The sequence below is a fragment of the Arachis stenosperma genome, chromosome 8 (assembly GCF_014773155.1).
Source record: "Arachis stenosperma cultivar V10309 chromosome 8, arast.V10309.gnm1.PFL2, whole genome shotgun sequence".
Lineage (NCBI taxonomy): Eukaryota > Viridiplantae > Streptophyta > Magnoliopsida > Fabales > Fabaceae > Arachis > Arachis stenosperma.
Window position 1 is genome coordinate 2739335 of NC_080384.1, and position 21907 is coordinate 2761241.

The 21907-nt window shown below is 37.4% G+C and overlaps 1 protein-coding gene and 1 non-coding gene across 2 annotated transcripts; one reads left to right on the forward strand and one right to left on the reverse strand.

Annotated features, from left to right (window-relative positions):
* Window positions 1–4456: 4456 nt before the first annotated feature.
* On the reverse strand, window positions 4457–8526 carry LOC130945244 (uncharacterized). Its single transcript, XM_057873976.1, has 4 exons — window positions 8089–8526; window positions 7308–7560; window positions 5564–5733; window positions 4457–5437 (listed from the first exon to the last, which is right to left on the reverse strand). The coding sequence occupies exons 1-4, from the start codon at window positions 8524–8526 to the stop codon at window positions 4457–4459; spliced, it is 1842 nt and encodes a 613-aa protein (XP_057729959.1).
* A 655-nt stretch (window positions 8527–9181) lies between these two features.
* Window positions 9182–9285, forward strand: LOC130947117 (small nucleolar RNA R71). Its single transcript, XR_009072527.1, has one exon. It is a non-coding gene; the product is annotated as a small nucleolar RNA R71 (small nucleolar RNA).
* Window positions 9286–21907: the final 12622 nt, after the last annotated feature.

Genomic DNA, 21907 nt, shown 5'->3' on the forward strand with positions numbered 1-21907 from the left:
GGTACTGTTAGAGAATCTCACAACTCCGTTCAACTTAACCAGCAAGTGTACTGGGTCATCCAAGTAATACCTTACGTGAGTAAGGGTCGATCCCACAGAGATTGTTGGTATGAAGCAAGCTATGGTCACCTTGTAATTCTCAGTTAGGCAGATTAAATGGTTTATGATAAGTTCGAAAATAAATAATAAACAGAAAATAAAATAGTAAATAGTTACTCATATAATTCCATGGTGGGAATTTCAGATAGGCATGTGGAGATGCTGTGCTCCTCTCGAATCTCTACTTTCTTATTACATTCATCCAATCCTTCTTACTCCTTTCCATGGCAAGCTGTATGTAGGGCATCACCGTTGTCAATGGCTACATCCCATCCTCTCAGTGAAAATGGTCCTATGCTCTGTCACAGCACGGCTAATCATCTGTCGGTTCTCAATCAGGTTGGAATAGAATCCCTTGATTCTTTTGCGTCTGTCACTAACGCCCAGCCTTCAGGAGTTTAAAGCTCGTCACAGTCATTCAATACCAGAATTCTACTCAGAATACCACAGACAAGGTTAGAGTTTCCGGATTCCCGGAATCCTACTCGGAATACCACAGACAAGGTTAGACTTTCCGGATTCCCATGAATGCTGCCATCTATCTAGCTTATACCACGAAGATTCTGTTGGGGAATCTAAGAGATATTGATAGCTACGATTTAGGAAATTGCACGATCGGCAAAAATTCCTTCCGGCAAGTGCACCGGTTATCGTTAAGTAAAAACTCACAATAGAGTGAGGTCGAATCCCACAAGGATTGGTTGAGTGAGCAATTCGGATTAGAAGTGTGTTCTAGTTGAGCGGAATCAAGATTTAGATGAGAATTGCGGAATGTAAAATTGCATGAATTAAAGAGCGAGAAGCTAAATTTCTGAAATTAAAAAGGGATCGGGGTGATTGCATGAATTTAATTGCAGAATGTAAAGAAAAAGTGGTAGATCAGAAATGGGAAATTCATTGGGTTTCAGGAGATATTGAGATCTCCGAATCAAAACATTTTTATCCCTTCCTCAACCAATGCGTTCATTGAATTTTGCTTGGCAATCTTATATGATTGGATCCCAATCCCTTGGCTCACCAATTCTCTCTAAAAACAAACAAATTCCCAATCCCTTGGTTTAAATGTTCATAAGAAGAGATGATGCTCGATCACTGATTATACCACACAGTTTCATGAACCACAATTTGGTAGGATTACATGTCACAATATCCATCCAAACCCCAACCCAATTCACTGTGAGAAAGCTTCTCTAGCATGAATCCTCCATTCCTTTCCCAAGGTTCCGAAGGATTCCAATTATGGATAGTTTCTTTCCCAAGACAACTAACCAATGGAATTAGATCGAGAAGCTTTCTAACAAAAATTCAAGAGAAAAGATTGAAGAAGAAGATAAAAACTATTATTGATTCATTGAATTACAATAGAGCTCCCTAACCCAATGAAAGGGGGTTTAGTGAGTCATAGCTCTGAATTCAATTACAAAAAGTATGAACACTAGAAAAATGATCCAAAAGTTCTTCTTAAAGTTCCTCCCTAACTTAAAGTCTATCCTATTTATACACTTTCTAAATTGAGCTTCTGTTGTGTTTCTTGGGCTTTGAGGCCTTTCCCTGATTTCCTTTTGCTTTGGGTTTATGATCCATAATCCTGATGAGGCTGCTGATCCAATTCTGCAACATTCATTGAGCCAACTTAGTGATAATCAAGTAATGACACATGACTCAACAAATTGAAATTCCAGACTCATCAATTCTTCAGGCCCAATCCCATAAACCATGATATTCAATTGGGTTTCATACCAGAGTACGTTTAAGTTAATGTTTGTGCTCAAATGCTAACTTAAACTGCAATATCTTTGGCCCAGAAACCTTTTCAAATAGTGGCGTTTAAGTTGCAGTTTAAGCTTAAACTGCAACTTAAACGTTGGACACTCCTGGAGGTGGTATAATTCGAGCACGTTTAAGCTTCAGTTTAAGGTTAAACTGAAGCTTAAACGTGGAATTGAAGAAAGCAACCCTTGGAGTGTGGATTTTGGTCGAACACATTTAAGCTTCAGTTTAAGGTTAAACTGAAGCTTAAACGTGGAATTGAAGAAAGCAACCCTGGAGTGTGGATTTTGGTCGAACACGTTTAAGCTTCAGTTTAAGGTTAAACTGAAGCTTAAACGTGGGAATGGAGAAAGCAACCTTGGAGGAGAAATGTCGAACACGTTTAAGCTCCAGTTTAAGGTTAAACTGGAGCTTAAACGTGGAAATGGAGAAAGCAACCCTGGAGGAGAATGATCGAACACGTTTAAGCTCCAGTTTAAGGTTAAACTGGAGCTTAAACGTGGAAATGGCTCCCTGATGCATTTCATTTCTGGCGTTTAACTTCCAGTTTAAGGTTAAACTGGAGGTTAAACGCCACTTTCAGCTTTCATGATTTTGGCGTTTAAGCTCCAGTTTAAGCTTAAACTGGAGCTTAAACTGGAGCTTAAACTCCACATGTGATATTCAAGCTTCCTTTATTGATTTTGTTGCTTCCTTGCCTAACCTCTTCTTCCCTGAAATCATCCAAACAACTGCATCAAAGTCTTGCAAAATTTCATGAGAAATCTTCCATTCATAGCATTCGGGTAATATAACTAAAAACTCATGGAATTTGCATCAAAATCATACTGTTTGGATGGTTCATTGCTTTGTTATTCATTTAACCATTCTTGGTTACTTTAAGCTCAAGAAAATGCATAAAACAACTAAAACTAACAGAAAAATGCTAGTGAAACTAGCCTAAGATGCCTTGGCATCACAACACCAAACTTAATACTTGCTTGTCCCTAAGCAAGTCCTGAGTTATTTGAGAAGAAAGTATGAAACAGAAAGCAATTACATTGGCTATATTAGCAAGCATTTGAAGTTCATCAGAAGGGTTTTATGCAGAAAGTTGCAGCATCACTTTTTCATTCTGATCAGGTAAGATTATCACTTTTTTCATTGCATCCATCAAACACTGCTATGGCCTCTTGTTATTCTTATGTCCTTGGCACTTTTCCCTTCTTTGTTTTTCTTTTTCTTAGAGCTCCTTTGCTCCTTGTTTGCTCAGTGTCATGTGTTGCACAAGCCTTTGGCATTTTCTTTTTCTTATCAGTGCACTACACATATCCACTACAGGCATTTTAGTTCACATTTTTTCTTGAGACATTGGTGCCCAGCACCTCTTTGTGTGACTAAATGTTTTGTATTTAGGTTGCTCTTGATAATGGACTTTTGGTTGATAATCCCGGGTTAGTTAACCCAAGTTACCAAGTGTTGAAACACTCCTCAGAACCTATTCATCCAAGCATATCCTTAATACATAAACACCACAGGCATTTGTCTCAGAAGTTCAAACCATTGGTGCCTAGCTTATTTTCTCAATTTTTTTGCTTTTTGGTTGCCCTTTTTCAGTGGCTTTTTCTTCTTCTTTTTCTTTCTTTTTCATGGCCAAAGACATTTATTCATCAAGATCCATAGACAGTATTCAAACTTCTACACAAAAATGATAATTCTACACTCAATTTCCAGTGATCTGACTAAACAATCAAGCATGCATACCACCACTTAATTCTACTTGATTTGTCACTAATTGAGCCAAGTTACTTTTGTTCAAACTTTTCTTTTATTTTTGGAAACAGAACAAGCATGGCAAGCATTTGTTTAAGAAGGTGAAGTTATATCCAAACATCTAGGCATTCACTTTATTCAAAGCAGTAAACCAACACTCATACTAAAAACTTCACATTCCAGAAAGATTCAACAATTACAGTTTAAACCAGAACAAGCATGCTTTTGTTTGCCTTTTAAAGAATGGTCAAGGAACAACACCACCTTGTGAAATTTCTTGTTTTCTCTTTGTTGCCAGAAAACAATTTGATTTCTCCTTCTTCTCCTAGTTGTTGCTTCATGTTCTTTCTAAGATCCTTGTTTCTTTTCCTGCAAAGAGTGATGAAGTTGCTTGCTTCTCAAGCACTTGAGTGGTTAGCTCAACTATGTATGGGCAAGTGTCTGAGTCTTAAGTTGGTGTGTGAACACCAAACTTAGTCTCCTACTTACTCCTCTGCTCTTTGAATCCTTGAATTCTCCTTGGAATGAAGTTGCTGCTAAGGATTTTAAGCATTTCTGTGATTGCTTAGAATGGTTGTTCCTTTCATATAATTCAAAGGTTGTTGTGTTCAGTTGATCTGTATGGTGGAACACCAAACTTAGAGTCACACATTCCCCTTTGAATTATTGATCCACGAATTCATTGTTTGGTGTGAAACACCAAACTTAATTCTTTGCAATGCACAGAAACTACTTCACCTTTTTATTGAAACAAATAAAAGAAACAGCAAAGGAGTATTACCTCAGGTTGGGTTGCCTCCCAACAAGCGCTTCTTTAACGTCATTAGCTTGACGGTCAGCTTCCCCAGTTGAGGTGATATTTAACCTTGTCCTTCTCCTCCACATCTCCCAAGTAATGTTTGAGTCTTTGACCATTCACAGTGAAGGTTCGTTGTGACTTTTCTTCCATGATTTCTACTTGTCCATATTGGGAGACCTTGGTGACAAGGAATGGTCCAGACCACCTTGATTTTAGCTTCCCTGGAAATAGCTTCAGCCTAGAATTGTAGAGCAATACTTTTTGTCCCTCTTCAAATTTCCTTGGGGCTATGTTACTGTCATGCTTCTTCTTTGCTCTTTCTTTGTAAATTTTGGCATTCTCATAAGCTTCAGCTCTGAATTCTTCCAACTCTTGAATTTGCAACATCCTTCTTTCTCCAGCAGCTTTGCTGTCCAAGTTCAAGAGTTTCAAGGCCCAGAATGCCTTGTGCTCCAACTCCAGTGGCAAATGGCAAGCTTTTCCATATACTAGTTGGTAAGGAGACATTCCAATTGGTGTTTTGAAAGCTGTCCTATATGCCCAAAGAGCATCATCTAGCTTAATCGACCAGTCCTTCCTTGAAGTTCCCACAGTCTTTTCTAGGATTCTTTTGAGTTCCCTATTAGATATTTCGGCTTGCCCACTTGTCTGTGGATGGTATGGTGTGGCTACCTTGTGTTTGACTCCATATTTTAGAAGCAATGCCTCTAATGGTTTGTTGCAGAAGTGGCTTCCTCCATCACTGATGATTGCTCTTGGAACCCCAAAACGGCAAAAAATGTGTTTTCTGAGGAAGTTCATGACTACCTTATTATCATTGGTTGGAGTTGCTATTGCTTCAACCCATTTGGAGACATAGTCTACTGCCACAAGAATGTAATTATTTGAGTATGAGGTGGGAAAGGGTCCCATGAAATCTATCCCCCATACATCAAACAATTCAAGTTCCAGAATGAATTGTTGTGGCATTTCATTTCTTCTTGGCAGGTTCCCCGCTTTCTGGCATTCATGGCAGTGCTTCACTAGTTCCTTTGCATCTTTGAAAATAGTGGGCCAATAAAAACCACACTGCAAAACCTTAGCTGCTGTTCTTTCTCCTGCAAAATATCCTCCATAAGTGGAGCCATGGCAGTCCCATAAGACTTCCCTTCCTTCTTCCTCTGATATGCATCTTCTGAGTATGCCATCCGAACATTTTTTGAACAAGTATGGTTCGTCCCAGATGAAGTATTTGGCATTATTTACCAATTTCTTCCTTTGATGCTTGTTAAATTCCAACGGCAAACTCCCAGTGGCCTTGAAGTTTGCTATGTCTGCAAACCAGGGTGCTTTGTGAATTACCATGAGTTGTTCATCAGGAAAGCACTCATTTATATGTGTGCTTTGTGTGCTTCCTTCTTCACATGGTATCCTTGATAAATGGTCTGCCACCTTGTTCTCTACACCCTTCTTGTCTTTGATTTCAATGTCAAATTCCTGCAACAAAAGAACCCATCTAATAAGTCTTGGTTTGGATTCTTGTTTAGCAAGTAAGTATTTTAAAGCTGAATGATCAGTGAAGACAATGACTTTAGATCCAATGAGATAGGATCTAAATTTGTCAAATGCAAAGACTATTGCCAAGATTTCTTTTTCAGTGGTTGTGTAATTCCTTTGGTTATCATTCAAGACTTTACTGGCATAATAAATCACATGTACCAAATTGTCTTTCCTTTGTCCTAACACTGCCCCAATAGCAAGGTCTGATGCATCACACATCAGTTCAAAAGGTAAGTTCCAATCAGGTGGGGCAATGATAGGTGCAGAGGAAAGTTTTTGCTTCAAAAGTTCATAGGCTAGCATGCAATTTTATCAAATACAAAGGGTGTATCAGAGACAAGCAAGTTACTCAAAGGTTTGGCTATTTTAGAAAAGTCTCTAATAAACCTTCTGTAAAAGCCAGCGTGTCCCAAAAAACTCCTAACTGCCTTGACATTACTTGGTGGAGGTAGTTTTTCAATGAGTTCCACCTTAGCTCTGTCCACCTCAATGCCTCTATTAGAGATTTTGTGGCCAAGGACTATTCCTTCTGTGACCATGAAATGACACTTTTCCCAGTTTAATACTAGGTTGGTCTCTTGGCATCTCTTAAGCACCAAGGCAAGGTGGTGTAGGCAGCTAGGAAAAGAATCTCCAAACACAGAAAAATCATCCATGAAAACCTCAATAAATTTTTCAATCATGTCCGAAAAGATGGACAGCATGCATCTTTGGAAAGTGGCAGGTGCATTGCACAATCCAAAGGGCATGCGTCTATAAGCAAAAACTCCATATGGACAAACAAATGATGTTTTCTCTTGATCTCTTGGATCAACTACTATCTGATTATAGCCTGAGTATCCATCCAGAAAGCAATAGTAAGCATGTCCTGCAAGCCTTTCAAGCATCTGATCCATGAATGGGAGTGGGAAATGATCTTTTCTGGTGGCTTCATTGAGCTTCCTGTAGTCTATGCACATCCTCCACCCAGTGACAGTTCTTGTGGGTATGAGTTTGTTCCTCTCATTTGGCACCACAGTTATGCCACCTTTCTTGGGAACTACATGGATGGGACTAACCCATGGGCTATCAGAAATGGGGTAGATTACCCCTGCCTGCCATAACTTCATGACCTCCTTTTGTACCACTTCTTTCATGACGGGATTCAATCTTCTCTGAGCTTGAATGGAGGGTCTAGCATCCTCTTCTAACAAGATTTTATGCATGCATATGGATGAACTTATCCCCTTCAAATCAGCTAGGGTCCATCCAATGGCATCTTGATGAGTTTGTAGCACCTTGATCAATTCTTCTTCCTGTTCTTGGCTCAGGGCAGAGCTAATGATAACAGGATGGCTCTCATCACTACCCAAGTATGCATACTTGAGATTAGGGGGCAATGCTTTGAGCTCAGGTTTTGGTGCTTCCTTCTCTTCTTTCACTCTCTCTGGCATGCTTGGCATGGTTGTTTCAGCAGCCTTGATGTCACTAACTTCAATATCCTTGGTGAACTCATCCTCTGCCACTTCCTTTGTTGTTTCCTCAAAGGTTTCTTGTACTGCAATGTCCACTACATCCACCCTCATGCATTCCTTTAGTGATTCTGATGGATAGCTCATTGCCTTGAATACGTTAAACACCAATTGCTCATCATGTAGTCTAAGAGTGAGTTCACCCTTTTGGACATCTATGATGGCTCCAGCAGTAGCCAGGAAGGGTCTTCCCAGGATTATCGAAGCTTTGGCTTCTTCCTCCATATCTAACACCACAAAATCGGCAGGAAATATAAAATCTCCCACTTTCACCAACAAATCCTCAACTATCCCATGAGGGAATTTAAAAGTTCGATCTGCCAATTGGAGGGCCATTCTTGTTGGTTTGGCTTCCTCAATCTTCATTCTTCTCATCATTGTTAGAGACATCAAATTGATACTGGCCCCTAAGTCACACAAGGCCTTCTCTACCATGACTTCTCCTATGATGCAGGGGATTTGGAAACTGCCTGGATCCTTCAATTTCTGAGGCAATTTGTGTTGAATGATGGCACTGCATTCTTCAGTCAATAACACAGTTTCCTCATTTCTCCAGCTTCTCTTCTTGGTCATTAATTCCTTTAAGAATTTTGCATAGAGTGGCATTTGCTCTATTGCCTCAGCAAACGGAATGTTGATTTGAAGCTTCTTGAAAATCTCCAAAAATCTGGAGAATTGGCCATCCTTTTCACTTTTCATCAAACGTTGAGGATATGGTGCTTTGGGTGTATAAGGCTTCAGGACCTCTTTTTCTTTTTCTTTTGTTGTAGACGGTGTAAAAGATTGTCCCTGTTCCTTGTCTCTCACATTTTCCTTTGCTTCATCCTCTGTGGTTTCCTTTGAGATCTCCTTTAGCTTCTTTCCACTTCTGAGGGTTATGGCCTTACATTCTTCCCTTGCAATAACCTTGGCAGCATGAGAAACGCTTGGCCCAGGGGTTTGCTTAGACAAATACCCAATTTGATTTTCTAACTTCTGGATGGCAGCTCCTTGATTTTGCAAGTTAGAATTTACTTCTTCCTTAAAGGCTTTCAATTCGGTTATGTCTTGACCCATGGTTGCAAGCATTCTTTCTATCCTGTTTAATTGATCTTGAAATTGTTGGTTCAGATTAGGTTGGGCAGGTTGATTATTTTGGCCATGATATGGTGGTTGGGAGTAGGTGTTTTGTGTGGCTTGGTATGATCTTTGGTTGGAGTTTTGGTATGTGGAATTGTTATGTTGGTTGGGGTTGTAAGGTTTGTGGTTTTGTGGTTGGGTTTGCTGGTTTCCCCACCCAAAGTTTGGGTGGTTTTTCCAGCCTGGGTTGTAAGTGTTGGAATGTGGATCATATGGTTGCCTTTGTTGATTTCCCACATAGTTGGCCTCTTCCCAATCACCTCCTTCAGTGCTTACTTCCTCTTGATCTTGTGTGTGTATTGCAGCCACTTGATTTGTTCCTAATTTCCTGGTGAGCTCTGCTAGTTGCTTGGCAAACACCTTGTTTTAGGCTAGAATTGTATCAACATGGTTCAGCTCCATGACTCCCTTAGTGTTGTGTCTCTCTGAAGCATAGTAGTACTCATTCTCAGCCACTGTCTCAATCACTTCAATGGCTTCTTCCACAGTCTTTTTCCTGTTCAATGAACCTCCTGATGAATGGTCCACAGCCTTCCTTGATTCGTAAGAAAGTCCATCATAGAAAATATGCAATTGCACCCAGTCATGGAACATGTCTGGTGGGCATTTCCTTGTCAACTCCTTGAACCTCTCCCATGCCTCGTAGAGAGTTTCACCATCTTGTTGTCTAAAAGTCTGAACCTCAGATCGAAGCCTATTGACCTTTTGTGGGGGGTAGAAACGTGCCAGAAACTTGCTTTCCACCTCATCCCAGGTTGTTAGGCTTCCCCTTGGGAATGATTCCAGCCACTTAGCTGCCTTGTCCCTAAGTGAAAATGGGAATAAGAGCAGTTTATAGGCATCTTCCTGGACTCCATTGGACTTCACAGTGTCGCAAATTCTCAGGAATTTTGTGAGATGTTGGTTTGGATCTTCATTAGCACTCCCACCAAATGAACAATGATCCTCCACCAGTGATATTAGCTGTGGTTTGAGTTCAAAATTGTTGGCCTGAATGGGTGGTTTCTGAATGCTGCTACCACAATTCCCAGAGGTTGGGTTTATGTATGAACCAAGAACCCTCCTCTCGGGAATGGCATTGTTTCCATCAGCTCTCTCATGGTTATGAACTTCTCTATCCATGTTGAGATCTAGAGCTTCCTCAAAATTGTCCTCAGACTCTCCTTCAGATTCTTCTTCTCCCAGTACTCTCTTCCCTCTTGCTTCCCTTCTAAGTTTATGAAGTGTCCTCTCTGGTTCGGTATATGGATGAGTTGATGTCTCTCCTCTCCTACCTGTCATACAAGAACACAGCACAGGCAACAAACAAGTGAAATACTCTTGGTTAATGGAAGAGTATGGTTAGAGCAATTGAGGAATTAATTCAAATAGTTAGTGAGTCAGTGAGTTAGTTGCTTGAATTTAAAGGCATAAAGAAAGAAAGCAAGTAACAGAGTGCAGAAATTAAAAATTCAACAAGTAACTTGAACTGAATTAACAAAACAAGAAAAATGCTCAATCTAGTTAACTTCCAATTTGAGAATTGTCAATCGAAAACCAATCCCCGGCAACGGCGCCATAAACTTGATAGCTACGATTTAGGAAATTGCACGATCGGCAAAAATTCCTTCCGGCAAGTGCACCGGTTATCGTCAAGTAAAAACTCACAATAGAGTGAGGTCGAATCCCACAAGGATTGGTTGAGTGAGCAATTCGGATTAGAAGTGTGTTCTAGTTGAGCGGAATCAAGATTTAGATGAGAATTGCGGAATGTAAAATTGCATGAATTAAAGAGCGAGAAGCTAAATTGCTGAAATTAAAAAGGGATCGGGGTGATTGCATGAATTTAATTGCAGAATGTAAAGAAAAAGTGGTAGATCAGAAATGGGGAATTCATTGGGTTTCAGGAGATATTGAGATCTCCGAATCAAAACATTTTTATCCCTTCCTCAACCAATGCGTTCATTGAATTTTGCTTGGCAATCTTATATGATTGGATCCCAATCCCTTGGCTCACCAATTCTCTCTAAAAACAAACAAATTCCCAATCCCTTGGTTTAAATGTTCATAAGAAGAGATGATGCTCGATCACTGATTATACCACACAGTTTCATGAACCACAATTTGGTAGGATTACATGTCACAATATCCATCCAAACCCCAACCCAATTCACTGTGAGAAAGCTTCTCTAGCATGAATCCTCCATTCCTTTCCCAAGGTTCCGAAGGATTCCAATTATGGATAGTTTCTTTCCCAAGACAACTAACCAATGGAATTAGATCGAGAAGCTTTCTAACAAAAATTCAAGAGAAAAGATTGAAGAAGAAGATAAAAACTATTATTGATTCATTGAATTACAATAGAGCTCCCTAACCCAATGAAAGGGAGTTTAGTGAGTCATAGCTCTGAATTCAATTACAAAAAGTATGAACACTAGAAAAATGATCCAAAAGTTCTTCTTAAAGTTCCTCCCTAACTTAAAGTCTATCCTATTTATACACTTTCTAAATTGAGCTTCTGTTGTGTTTCTTGGGCTTTGAGGCCTTTCCCTGATTTCCTTTTGCTTTGGGTTTATGATCCATAATCCTGATGAGGCTGCTGATCTAATTCTGCAACATTCATTGAGCCAACTTAGTGATAATCAAGTAATGACACATGACTCAACAAATTGAAATTCCAGACTCATCAATTCTTCAGGCCCAATCCCATAAACCATGATATTCAATTGGGTTTCATACCAGAGTACGTTTAAGTTAATGTTTGTGCTCAAATGCTAACTTAAACTGCAATATCTTTGGCCCAGAAACCTTTTCAAATAGTGGCGTTTAAGTTGCAGTTTAAGCTTAAACTGCAACTTAAACGTTGGACACTCCTGGAGGTGGTATAATTCGAGCACGTTTAAGCTTCAGTTTAAGGTTAAACTGAAGCTTAAACGTGGAATTGAAGAAAGCAACCCTTGGAGTGTGGATTTTGGTCGAACACGTTTAAGCTTCAGTTTAAGGTTAAACTGAAGCTTAAACGTGGAATTGAAGAAAGCAACCCTGGAGTGTGGATTTTGGTCGAACACGTTTAAGCTTCAGTTTAAGGTTAAACTGAAGCTTAAATGTGGGAATGGAGAAAGCAACCTTGGAGGAGAAATGTCGAACACGTTTAAGCTCCAGTTTAAGGTTAAACTGGAGCTTAAACGTGGAAATGGAGAAAGCAACCCTGGAGGAGAATGATCGAACACGTTTAAGCTCCAGTTTAAGGTTAAACTGGAGCTTAAACGTGGAAATGGCTCCCTGATGCATTTCATTTCTGGCGTTTAACTTCCAGTTTAAGGTTAAACTGGAGGTTAAACGCCACTTTCAGCTTTCATGATTTTGGCGTTTAAGCTCCAGTTTAAGCTTAAACTGGAGCTTAAACTGGAGCTTAAACTCCACATGTGATATTCAAGCTTCCTTTATTGATTTTGTTGCTTCCTTGCCTAACCTCTTCTTCCCTGAAATCATCCAAACAACTGCATCAAAGTCTTGCAAAATTTCATGAGAAATCTTCCATTCATAGCATTCAAGTAATATAACTAAAAACTCATGGAATTTGCATCAAAATCACACTGTTTGGATGGTTCATTGCTTTGTTATTCATTTAACCATTCTTGGTTACTTTAAGCTCAAGAAAATGCATAAAACAACTAAAACTAACAGAAAAATGCTAGTGAAACTAGCCTAAGATGCCTTGGCATCAGATATGCGCTCGGCCTAAAGTAGAACGGAAGTGGTTGTCAGTCACGCGCGTTCATAGGTGAGAATGATGATGAGTGTCACGGATCATCACATTCATTAAGTTGAAGTGCAACGTATATCTTGGAATAAGAATAAAAGAGAATTGAATAGAAAATAATAGTAATTGTATTGAAACTTGAGGTACAGCAGAGCTCCACACCCTTAATCTATGGTGTGTAGAAACTCCACCATTGAAAATACATAAGTGAAAGGTTCAGGCATGGCCGAATGGCTAGCCCCTATGATCTGAGAACTAATTGTCCCAAGATGTCTAATACACTAGTAAAAAGTTCTATTTATAATAAACTAGCTACTAGGGTTTACAGGAGTAAGTAATTGATGCATAAATCTACTTCTGGGGCCCACTTAATGTATGTTTGGGCTGAGCTTGAATGTTACACGAGATGAGGCTTATCTTGGAGTTGAACGCCAAGTTGTAACGTGTTTTGGGCATTCAACTCCGGGTCGTGACGTGTTTCTGGCGTTTGACTCCAGACAGCAACATGGAACTGGCGTTGAGCGCCAGTTTACGTCATCAATTCCCGAATAAAGTATGAACTATTATATATTGCTGGAAAGCTCTGGATGTCTACTTTCCAATGCCATTGAGAGCGCTCCATTTGGAGTTCTGTAGCTCCAGAAAATCCATTTCGAGTGCAGGGAGGTCAGATTCCTACAGCATCAGCAGTCCTTTGTTAGCCTCCTTTTCAGAGTTTTGCTCAAGTCCCTCAATTTCAGCCAGAAATTACCTGAAATCACAGAAAAACACACAAACTCATAGTAAAGTCCAAAAATGTGAATTTAACATAAAAACTAATGAAAACATCCCTAAAAGTTGCTTGAACTTACTAAAAACTACCTAAAAACAATGCCAAAAAGCGTATAAATTATCCGCTCATCACGACACCAAACTTAAATTGTTGCCTGTCCCCAAGCAACTGAAAATCAAATAGGATAAAAAGAAGAGAATATACTATAAATTCCAAAATATCAATGAATATTAATTATAATTAGATGAGTGGGACTTGTAGCTTTTTGCTTCTGAACAGTTTTGGCATCTCACTTTTTCCTTTGAAGTTTAGAATGATTGGCTTCTCTAGGAACTTAGAATTTCGGATAGTGTTATTGATTCTCCTAGTTAAGTATGTTGATTCTTGAACACAGCTACTTATGAGTCTTGGCCGTGGCCCTAAGCACTTTGTTTTCCAGTATTACCACCGGATACATAAATGCCACAGACACATAACTGGGTGAACCTTTTCAGATTGTGACTCAGCTTTGCTAGACTCCCCAGTTAGAGGTGTCCAGAGCTCTTAAGCACACTCTTTAGCTTTGGATCACGACTTTAACCACTCAGTCTCAAGCTTTACACTTGGACCTTCATGACACAAGCACATGGTTAGGGACAGCTTGATTTAGCCGCTTAGGCCTGGATTTTATTTCCTTGGGTCCTCCTATCTATTGATGCTCAAAGCCTTGGATCCTTTTTACCCTTGCCTTTTGGTTTTAAGGGCTATTGGCTTTTTCTGCTTGCTTTTTCTTTTTCTTTCTATTTTTTTTTGCCAGTTTTTTTTTTCGCAAGCCTTTGCTTTTTCACTGCTTTTTCTTGCTTCAAGAATCAATTTTATGATTTTTCAGATCATCAATAACATTTCTCTTTGTTCATCATTCTTTCAAGAGCCAACAATTTTAACATTCATAAACAACAATATCAAAAATATGCACTGTTTAAGCATTCATTCAGAAAACAAAAAGTATTGTCACCACATCAATATAATTAAATTAAATTCAAGGACAATTTTCGAAATTTATGTACTTCTTGTTCTTTTGAATTAAAAACATTTTTTTATTTAAGAGAGGTGAATGATTTATAGAAATTATTCATAGCTTTAAGACATAGTTACTACATACTAATGATCATGAAGTAGAGACACAAAATATAGATAGACATGAAGGATAAAAACCGAAAAAGCAGAGAAATAAGAACAAGGAATGAGTCCACCTTAGTGAGGGTGGCGCCCTCTTGAAGAACCAATGGTGCTTTTTGAGCTCCTTTATGTCTCTTCCTTGCTTCTTTTGCATGATCCCTAGTGATTTTGGTGTTCCTACCCTAAGTTGCTTCCAATAATTATGTGGAGGAACATGTATCCCCTGAGGTATCTCAGGGATTTCTTGATGAGGGAATTTCTCATGCTCTCTTGATGTGCAGTCAAATGCTCTTCTACTGAGTTATGGACCCTTGAGATGAATATCTCCATTTCCCATGACTTGGAGGTGGAAGCTTTTTGTCTTCCCTTTTCTCTTTTTTTTTCCTTTTTTTTTTTGAGGTTTCTCTGAATTGTTGATTTTTAGTTTCTCTTGACTTCCTCTTCAGAGTCTTTTCAGGTTCAGGATCAGCTTCAACAAGAGTGCCTTTTTCTTTGTTCCTGCTCATATGAAAGAGAAGAGAAAAAGAAAAGGAAGAGGAATCCTCTATGTCACAGTAAAGAGGATCCATATTATTAGTAGAAGAAGAAAGGGGATAATGGAAGGAGAGGGATGAATAGTCTGTATAAAGAGTAAGGATAGGGGAGGTGATAAGAGATGAAGAGAAGTGTTAGTAAATAAATAAATAAATAGAAGAAGATGAGAGAGGGATTTTCGAAAATATTTTTGAAAAGGAGTTAGTAATTTCGAAAATTAAAGATGAATTAAAATTAAAATTAAAATTTGAAACAATTAGTTAATTAAAAAGAATTTTTGAAAAAGAGGGAGGTATTTTCGAAAATTAGAGAGGGAAAAGTAGTTAGGTGGTTTTGAAAAAGATAAGAAACAAACAAAAAGTTAATTAGTTAGTTGAAAAAGATATTAAAATCAAATTTGAAAAGATAAGAAGATAAGAAGTTAGATAAGATATTTTAAAATCAAATTTTTGAAAAAGATAAAATTTTGAAAAAGATATGATATAAAAGATACGATAAAAAGATATGATAAAAAGATATGATTTTTGAAAAGATAAGATTAAAAAGATATTTTTTGAAAAGATATGATTTTAAAAGATATGGTTTTAAAAAGATATGATTGAAATTAGTTTTGAAAAAGATTTAATTTTTAAAATTAAAATTAATTACTTAACTAACAAGAAACTAAAAGATAGGATTCTAGAATTTTAAAGATTGAACCTTTCTTAACAAGAAAGTAACAAACTTCAAATTTTTGAATCAATCACATAAATTGTTAGCTAATTTTCGAAAATATGATGTAAAAGATAAGAAAAATATTGTGAAAATAATTTGAAAAAGATTTTTGAAATTTTCGAAAAAAAAGGAAAAAATGGAAAAGATATGATTTTTGAAAAAGATTTTGGAAAGATAAGATTTTTAAAATTGAAAATTTGACTTGACTTGTAAGAAACAACTAATTTTTAAAATTTTTTGACCAAGTCAACCCAAAATTTCGAAAATTTGGAGGGAAATAAGGAAAAGATATTTTTTATTTTTTTGAATTTTTAATGATGAGAGAGAAAAACAACAAAAATGACTCACAACATGAAAATTATGAATCAAAACTCATGATGCATGCAAGAACACTATGAATGTCAAGATGAACACCAAGAACACTTTGAAGATCATGATGAACATCAAGAACATAATTTTGAAAAAATTTTGATGCAAAGAAAACATGCAAGACACCAAACTTAGAAATCTTTAATGCATGGACTCTAACAAACGAAAAATGCATATGAAAAACAACAAACAACACAAAACAAGAAATCATCAAGATCAAACAAGAGGATTTACCAAGAACATCTTGAAGATCATGAAGAACACTATGAATGCATGAATTTTTGAAAAATGCAAGAAAAATTTTTTTAAAGCATGCAATTGACACCAAACTTAAAAACTGACTCAAGACTCAAACAAGAAACACAAAATATTTTTGGTTTTTTTTATGATTTTATGTTTTTTTTTGTATTTTTATTATTTTTTTCAAAAATATACTTTAGAAAAACGAAAATAATAATAAAAAAATATTTTTGAAAGATTTTTGAAAACTTTTTGAAAAGAAAATTACCTAATCTAAGCAACAAGATAAACCGTCAGTTGTCCATACTCGAACAATCCCCGGCAACGGCGCCAAAAACTTGGTGGACGAAATTGTGATCCTCAAAGTTGGTCTCTTTGCACTTGTATGAAATTTAAATAATAGTTCTAAAAAATACACCAAAGAGATCATGGTATGATGAATTGGGATCTTAATAATCCCCGGTAATGGCACCAACAGCTTAGTGTTGTTGTTGGACCAAAAGAGTTACAGGTACTGTTAGAGAATCTCACAACTCCGTTCAACTTAACCAGCAAGTGTACTGGGTCATCCAAGTAATACCTTACGTGAGTAAGGGTCGATCCCACAGAGATTGTTGGTATGAAGCAAGCTATAGTCACCTTGTAATTCTCAGTTAGGCAGATTAAATGGTTTATGATAAGTTCGAAAATAAATAATAAACAGAAAATAAAATAGTAAATAGTTACTCATATAATTCTATGGTGGGAATTTCAGATAGGCATGTGGAGATGCTGTGCTCCTCTCGAATCTCTACTTTCTTATTACATTTATCCAATCCTTCTTACTCCTTTCCATGGCAAGCTGTATGTAGGGCATCACTGTTGTCAATGGCTACATCCCATCCTCTCAGTGAAAATGGTCCTATGCTCTGTCACAGCATGGCTAATCATCTGTCGGTTCTCAATCAGGTTGGAATAGAATCCCTTGATTCTTTTGCGTCTGTCACTAACGCCCAGCCTTCAGGAGTTTAAAGCTCGTCACAGTCATTCAATACCAGAATCCTACTCGGAATACCACAGACAAGGTTAGACTTTCCGGATTCCCGGAATTCTACTCGGAATACCACAGACAATGTTAAACTTTCTGGATTCCCATGAATGCTGCCATCTATCTAGCTTATACCACGAAGATTCTGTTGGGGAATCTAAGAGATATGCGCCCGGCCTAAAGTAGAACGGAAGTGGTTGTCAGTCACGCGCGTTCACAGGTGAGAATGATGATGAGTGTCACGGATCATCACATTCATCAAGTTGAAGTGCAACGTATATCTTGGAATAAGAATAAAAGAGAATTGAATAGAAAATAATAGTAATTGTATTGAAACTTGAGGTACATCAGAGCTCCACACCCTTAATCTATGGTGTGTAGAAACTCCACCATTGAAAATACATAAGTGAAAGGTTCAGGCATGGCCGAATGGCCAGCCCCTATGATCTGAGAACTAATTGTCCCAAGATGTCTAATACACTAGTAAAAAGTTCTATTTATAATAAACTAGCTACTAGGGTTTACAGGAGTAAGTAATTGATGCATAAATCCACTTCCGGAGCCCACTTAATGTATGTTTGGGCTGAGCTTGAATGTTACACAAGATGAGGCTTATCTTGGAGTTGAACGCCAAGTTGTAACGTGTTTTTGGCGTTCAACTCCGGGTCGTGACGTGTTTCTGGCGTTTGACTCCAGACAACAACATGGAACTGGCGTTGAGCGCCAGTTTACGTCATCAATTCCCGAATAAAGTATGGACTATTATATATTGCTGGAAAGCTCTGGATGTCTACTTTCCAACGCCGTTGAGAGCGCTCCATTTGAAGTTCTGTAGCTCCAGAAAATCCATTTCGAGTACAGGGAGGTCAGATTCCTACAGCATCAGCAGTTCTTTGTTAGCCTCCTTTTCAGAGTTTTGCTCAGGTCCCTCAATATCAGCCAGAAATTACCTGAAATCACAGAAAAACACACAAACTCATAGTAAAGTCCAAAAATGTGAATTTAACATAAATACTAATGAAAACATCCCTAAAAGTAGCTTGAACTTACTAAAAACTACCTAAAAATAATGCCAAAAAGCGTATAAATTATCCGCTCATCAGAAAGCAGAGATTCAGAAGGAACACAGCATCTTCATATGCCTATCTGAAATTCCCATCAATGATTTACATAAGTATTTCTATCTTTATTTTCTGTTTATTTATTATTATTATTCGAAAACTCCATAACCATATATTATCCGCCTAACTGAGAATTTCAAGATGACCATAGCTTGCTTCATGCCAACAATCTCTGTGAGATCGACCCTTACTCACGTAACGTTTATTACTTGGACGACCCAGTGCACTTGCTGGTTAGTTGTGCGAGGTTGTGAAGAAAGTGTTGAGTTATAAACGCGCATACCAAGTTGAATGCCATTATTAGAGATCACAATTTCGTGCACCAGAAAGATAAGAACCCAATTGAAGCAAAAGTAGCCTACTATGGTAGAATAGTTGATATGTTTGAGTTAGATTATTATGGCCAATTTAAAGTAGCCTTGTTTAAGTGTGAGTGGTATTTAGTTGCAAAAGACAACTTTGGTCTTTCATATGTGTATTTCAATAAAAAAATGCTACCAAGAAGAACCATTTGTGCTAGCATCTCAAGTAAACCAATGCTTTTATGTGCAAGACCCATATGTTAGAGACAAGCACTATGTTATGAAAACAATTCCAATAAATTTATTTAGGATAAGTGATGACCTTGAGTCTGATTCCCCCATAATATATGTAAGGGAGCCATGCGAACCTGAAGTGATTCCAAGTCTTTCAAATGATAATGGCAAAATTGATCTAGTGAGGAATGATCTACGAGCAACTATTATAGATATGGATCCAAACATGTTTGCCAAACAATATTTTAAGAAAGACGAGAAAAACGAATATGAGTACATGGAGGACCTTGACTCTGAAACATCTTGACAAGTTTTTTTGGTAGAATCCTAAACAACCCACTTTCCTTAGTTGTTTTGCTTAGTTAATTACTTGCTTCAGTTGATTATGCTCATTTAATTATTATTTAATTAGCATTTTATTCATTGTTATTATTTTGTGTATGTAGAATGGAGAAAGGGGATATCACTAAAAGAAAACGGATACTTACCTTAGGCCAAAAAATGAAAGGAAAAAGCCCAAAAAAATAATTCCTTTGAGGTTACACAAGTGAAGTCAAGTGCTGAATTGCTAAAATAATACAATATTAAGAGAGAAAGGATCATGGCTGAAAATGAGAAGGTTAGCTTGCAAGCTCAAGCTCCAAAGGATCCAACAAGCAAACAACCCATCACAATAGTGGAGGATGCAGTTGAAGAGCAAGTTAGGACTTCAAAGAAAACAAGGAAGGCTCAACCAACGGCACTTTTTCAAGAATGCACGCATAATGGAAATGGGACAATATTTGAAGTTGAAAAGAACTCTAAAACTAGGAATTAAAGGACTGCTGAACCTGATGCAATGGATCAAAATCACATAAATTTTGATGATGACGGAAAAGATACAAGCGACATGAGTGCAACTTCAAATAAAAAAGGAATGAGTCTTGACATGTATTTTAAGGTACATGGGATAAATTTGGAAGATGAAGAAGATGAGGAAGATGAAGAAAATGAGCTTGACGATAATGCAAATGATGCGGGTAGTGGAGGACAAACTAGTAATGAAGGTACTTTTCTTGTTTAGTTTATTGTCTAATTAGAGCTTATATTACTTCTCAATTGAATTATGTTATTTTATTCGGACTTAGGCACAATAAAGAAGAAAACCCGTGGAAAAACTACGTGCAAAAAGCTTCATGCCACAGATTTTAATGATCGACGGGAGGTGGAATTTCTTCAAGGGCAGCCTGTAGGTCCAACCAACGAGGTTGTATCTGACCTCAACCAACTACTGGGCACAACAGTTAGAAACCCTCGTTTTGTGACTTTGTTATATACTAATTGGCATGGTGTGCCTAATAAACTCAAAGAGGACATGTGGGAGTATGCCAATGTATGTAAATATGGCATTATAGATAATTTTTTGTTAATTTATTTGTCACATTATTTGTGCTAACCGTTGATATTCTAATGTGTTGTGTTGCATAGCAAAAGTTCATTCTTCCCATAAGTTCAAAGCCGTGGGTAATACGGGGATTTTGTGGTGCATGGAAAAAATATAAGAGAGAAATAAAAAAAGAGCATTTCGTGAAGTACAACACAAAGAAAGAAAAGATAAAGAACTGACCATTAGAGATTCCCGAGGTTCAATTTCGCAAACTAATTCGGTATTGGAGTCTTTCGGCCATCAAGGTAATATTTCCTTTTATTTCTTCCTATACCATCAAGCATACTATCATTGATTCTTCATGTTCCTAAAATTAGGTGTTTTGAAGAAATTTGACATGATATCTTGTACGAATAATAATCTCTCTTCTTCATGTTTATATTTAGGCTATCTCTGCTAAGAATACTGAAAATAGGTTAAAACAAACATGTCCTCACCGAATGGGATCCACAAATTTCGGAATAGTGCGTAAGCAGCTGGTAATATAACTTATTCTTTGTGATTTTTCTTTTATATGTATTCATGGTGTAGTTGCCTAGTTAGTATGCTTCATGTAAACTTTTCTCTATGTACTCTAGTGCGACTCTAAAGAGAATAGTGAAGAACCATCAAGGGCTGAAGTTTTCATAGCAACTTGCACAAGTAAAAAAGAAAAGAAATTGATGCTAAAACACAAGCCACAATTGTGAGTTGTTTGTATTTGTATTTTGGATATGTACATTATGAATTCTGATGTGATTTCTATCTAAATTGAGTTAATGCGACTTTGAACCTTATTGGTTGTTGCTTTTTGATAGACTGAACTTCAGAACCGCTTAGAAGCAGGAGAAAATGAAAAGGATGCATTTGTAGAAGTGTTAGGAAAGGACCAACCAGGTCGAGTTCGTTGTTATGGGGCTTCGATTACAAGAAGCTCTCTTAAAAAGGATGAGGAGATTCACCACATAAATGTTGAATATAAAGATAAGGTCTCATCATTAGAGAAGAAGATGGACGGCGTATGTGGTTTATTAAAGGTATTGGTGCACCAACTTAACCCTGGAATGAGCGATGAAGAGGTAGCAGCCTTAGTTCAAGCTGCCCAAGATTCTACTTTGGATACCTCAAGTAGCAGAGCAAGAAATAGTCCTCGCTCCTCTGAATCAACTCACATTCCACACAAGGATGATGTAAGTAATCTTTTCCATTTTATTGTCATAGATATACTAACAAAAAGAAAAAAACATTGGTCACTATCCTATTCATAGCTAAAATTATAATATTTTTATTAATAAAAATGTTGGAATATAATCAAGTACTTCAATTTTGTTTGTTGTTGTTGAATTCAAACTTGGTAGGTTCTAATATGTTTTTGAATAACTATGACTGGTGGAAAGAGTTAAGTTTGTTAGAACTTGGAAGGTTTGAACTAGTTGCCATTGTTGTTCGTTTTGCATCTTCTTTTTCACTTGTGAGTCTCTCTAATGTTGAATTTTTAGAGTTATTTGCAATTTGATTGTTTCACTTATTGGTTCCTTCTATCTGAAAATTCTAAATGCATGATTCAAATTTCATAGTGTATTGTGAAATGTTAGAGATATTAATGGTACTTGCTGATATCATCATATTGTGTAGGTGCATGATCAAAATTAAATTACTGCCAGAGACCTTATGCCACATTCACATCTTTATTTTGTTAA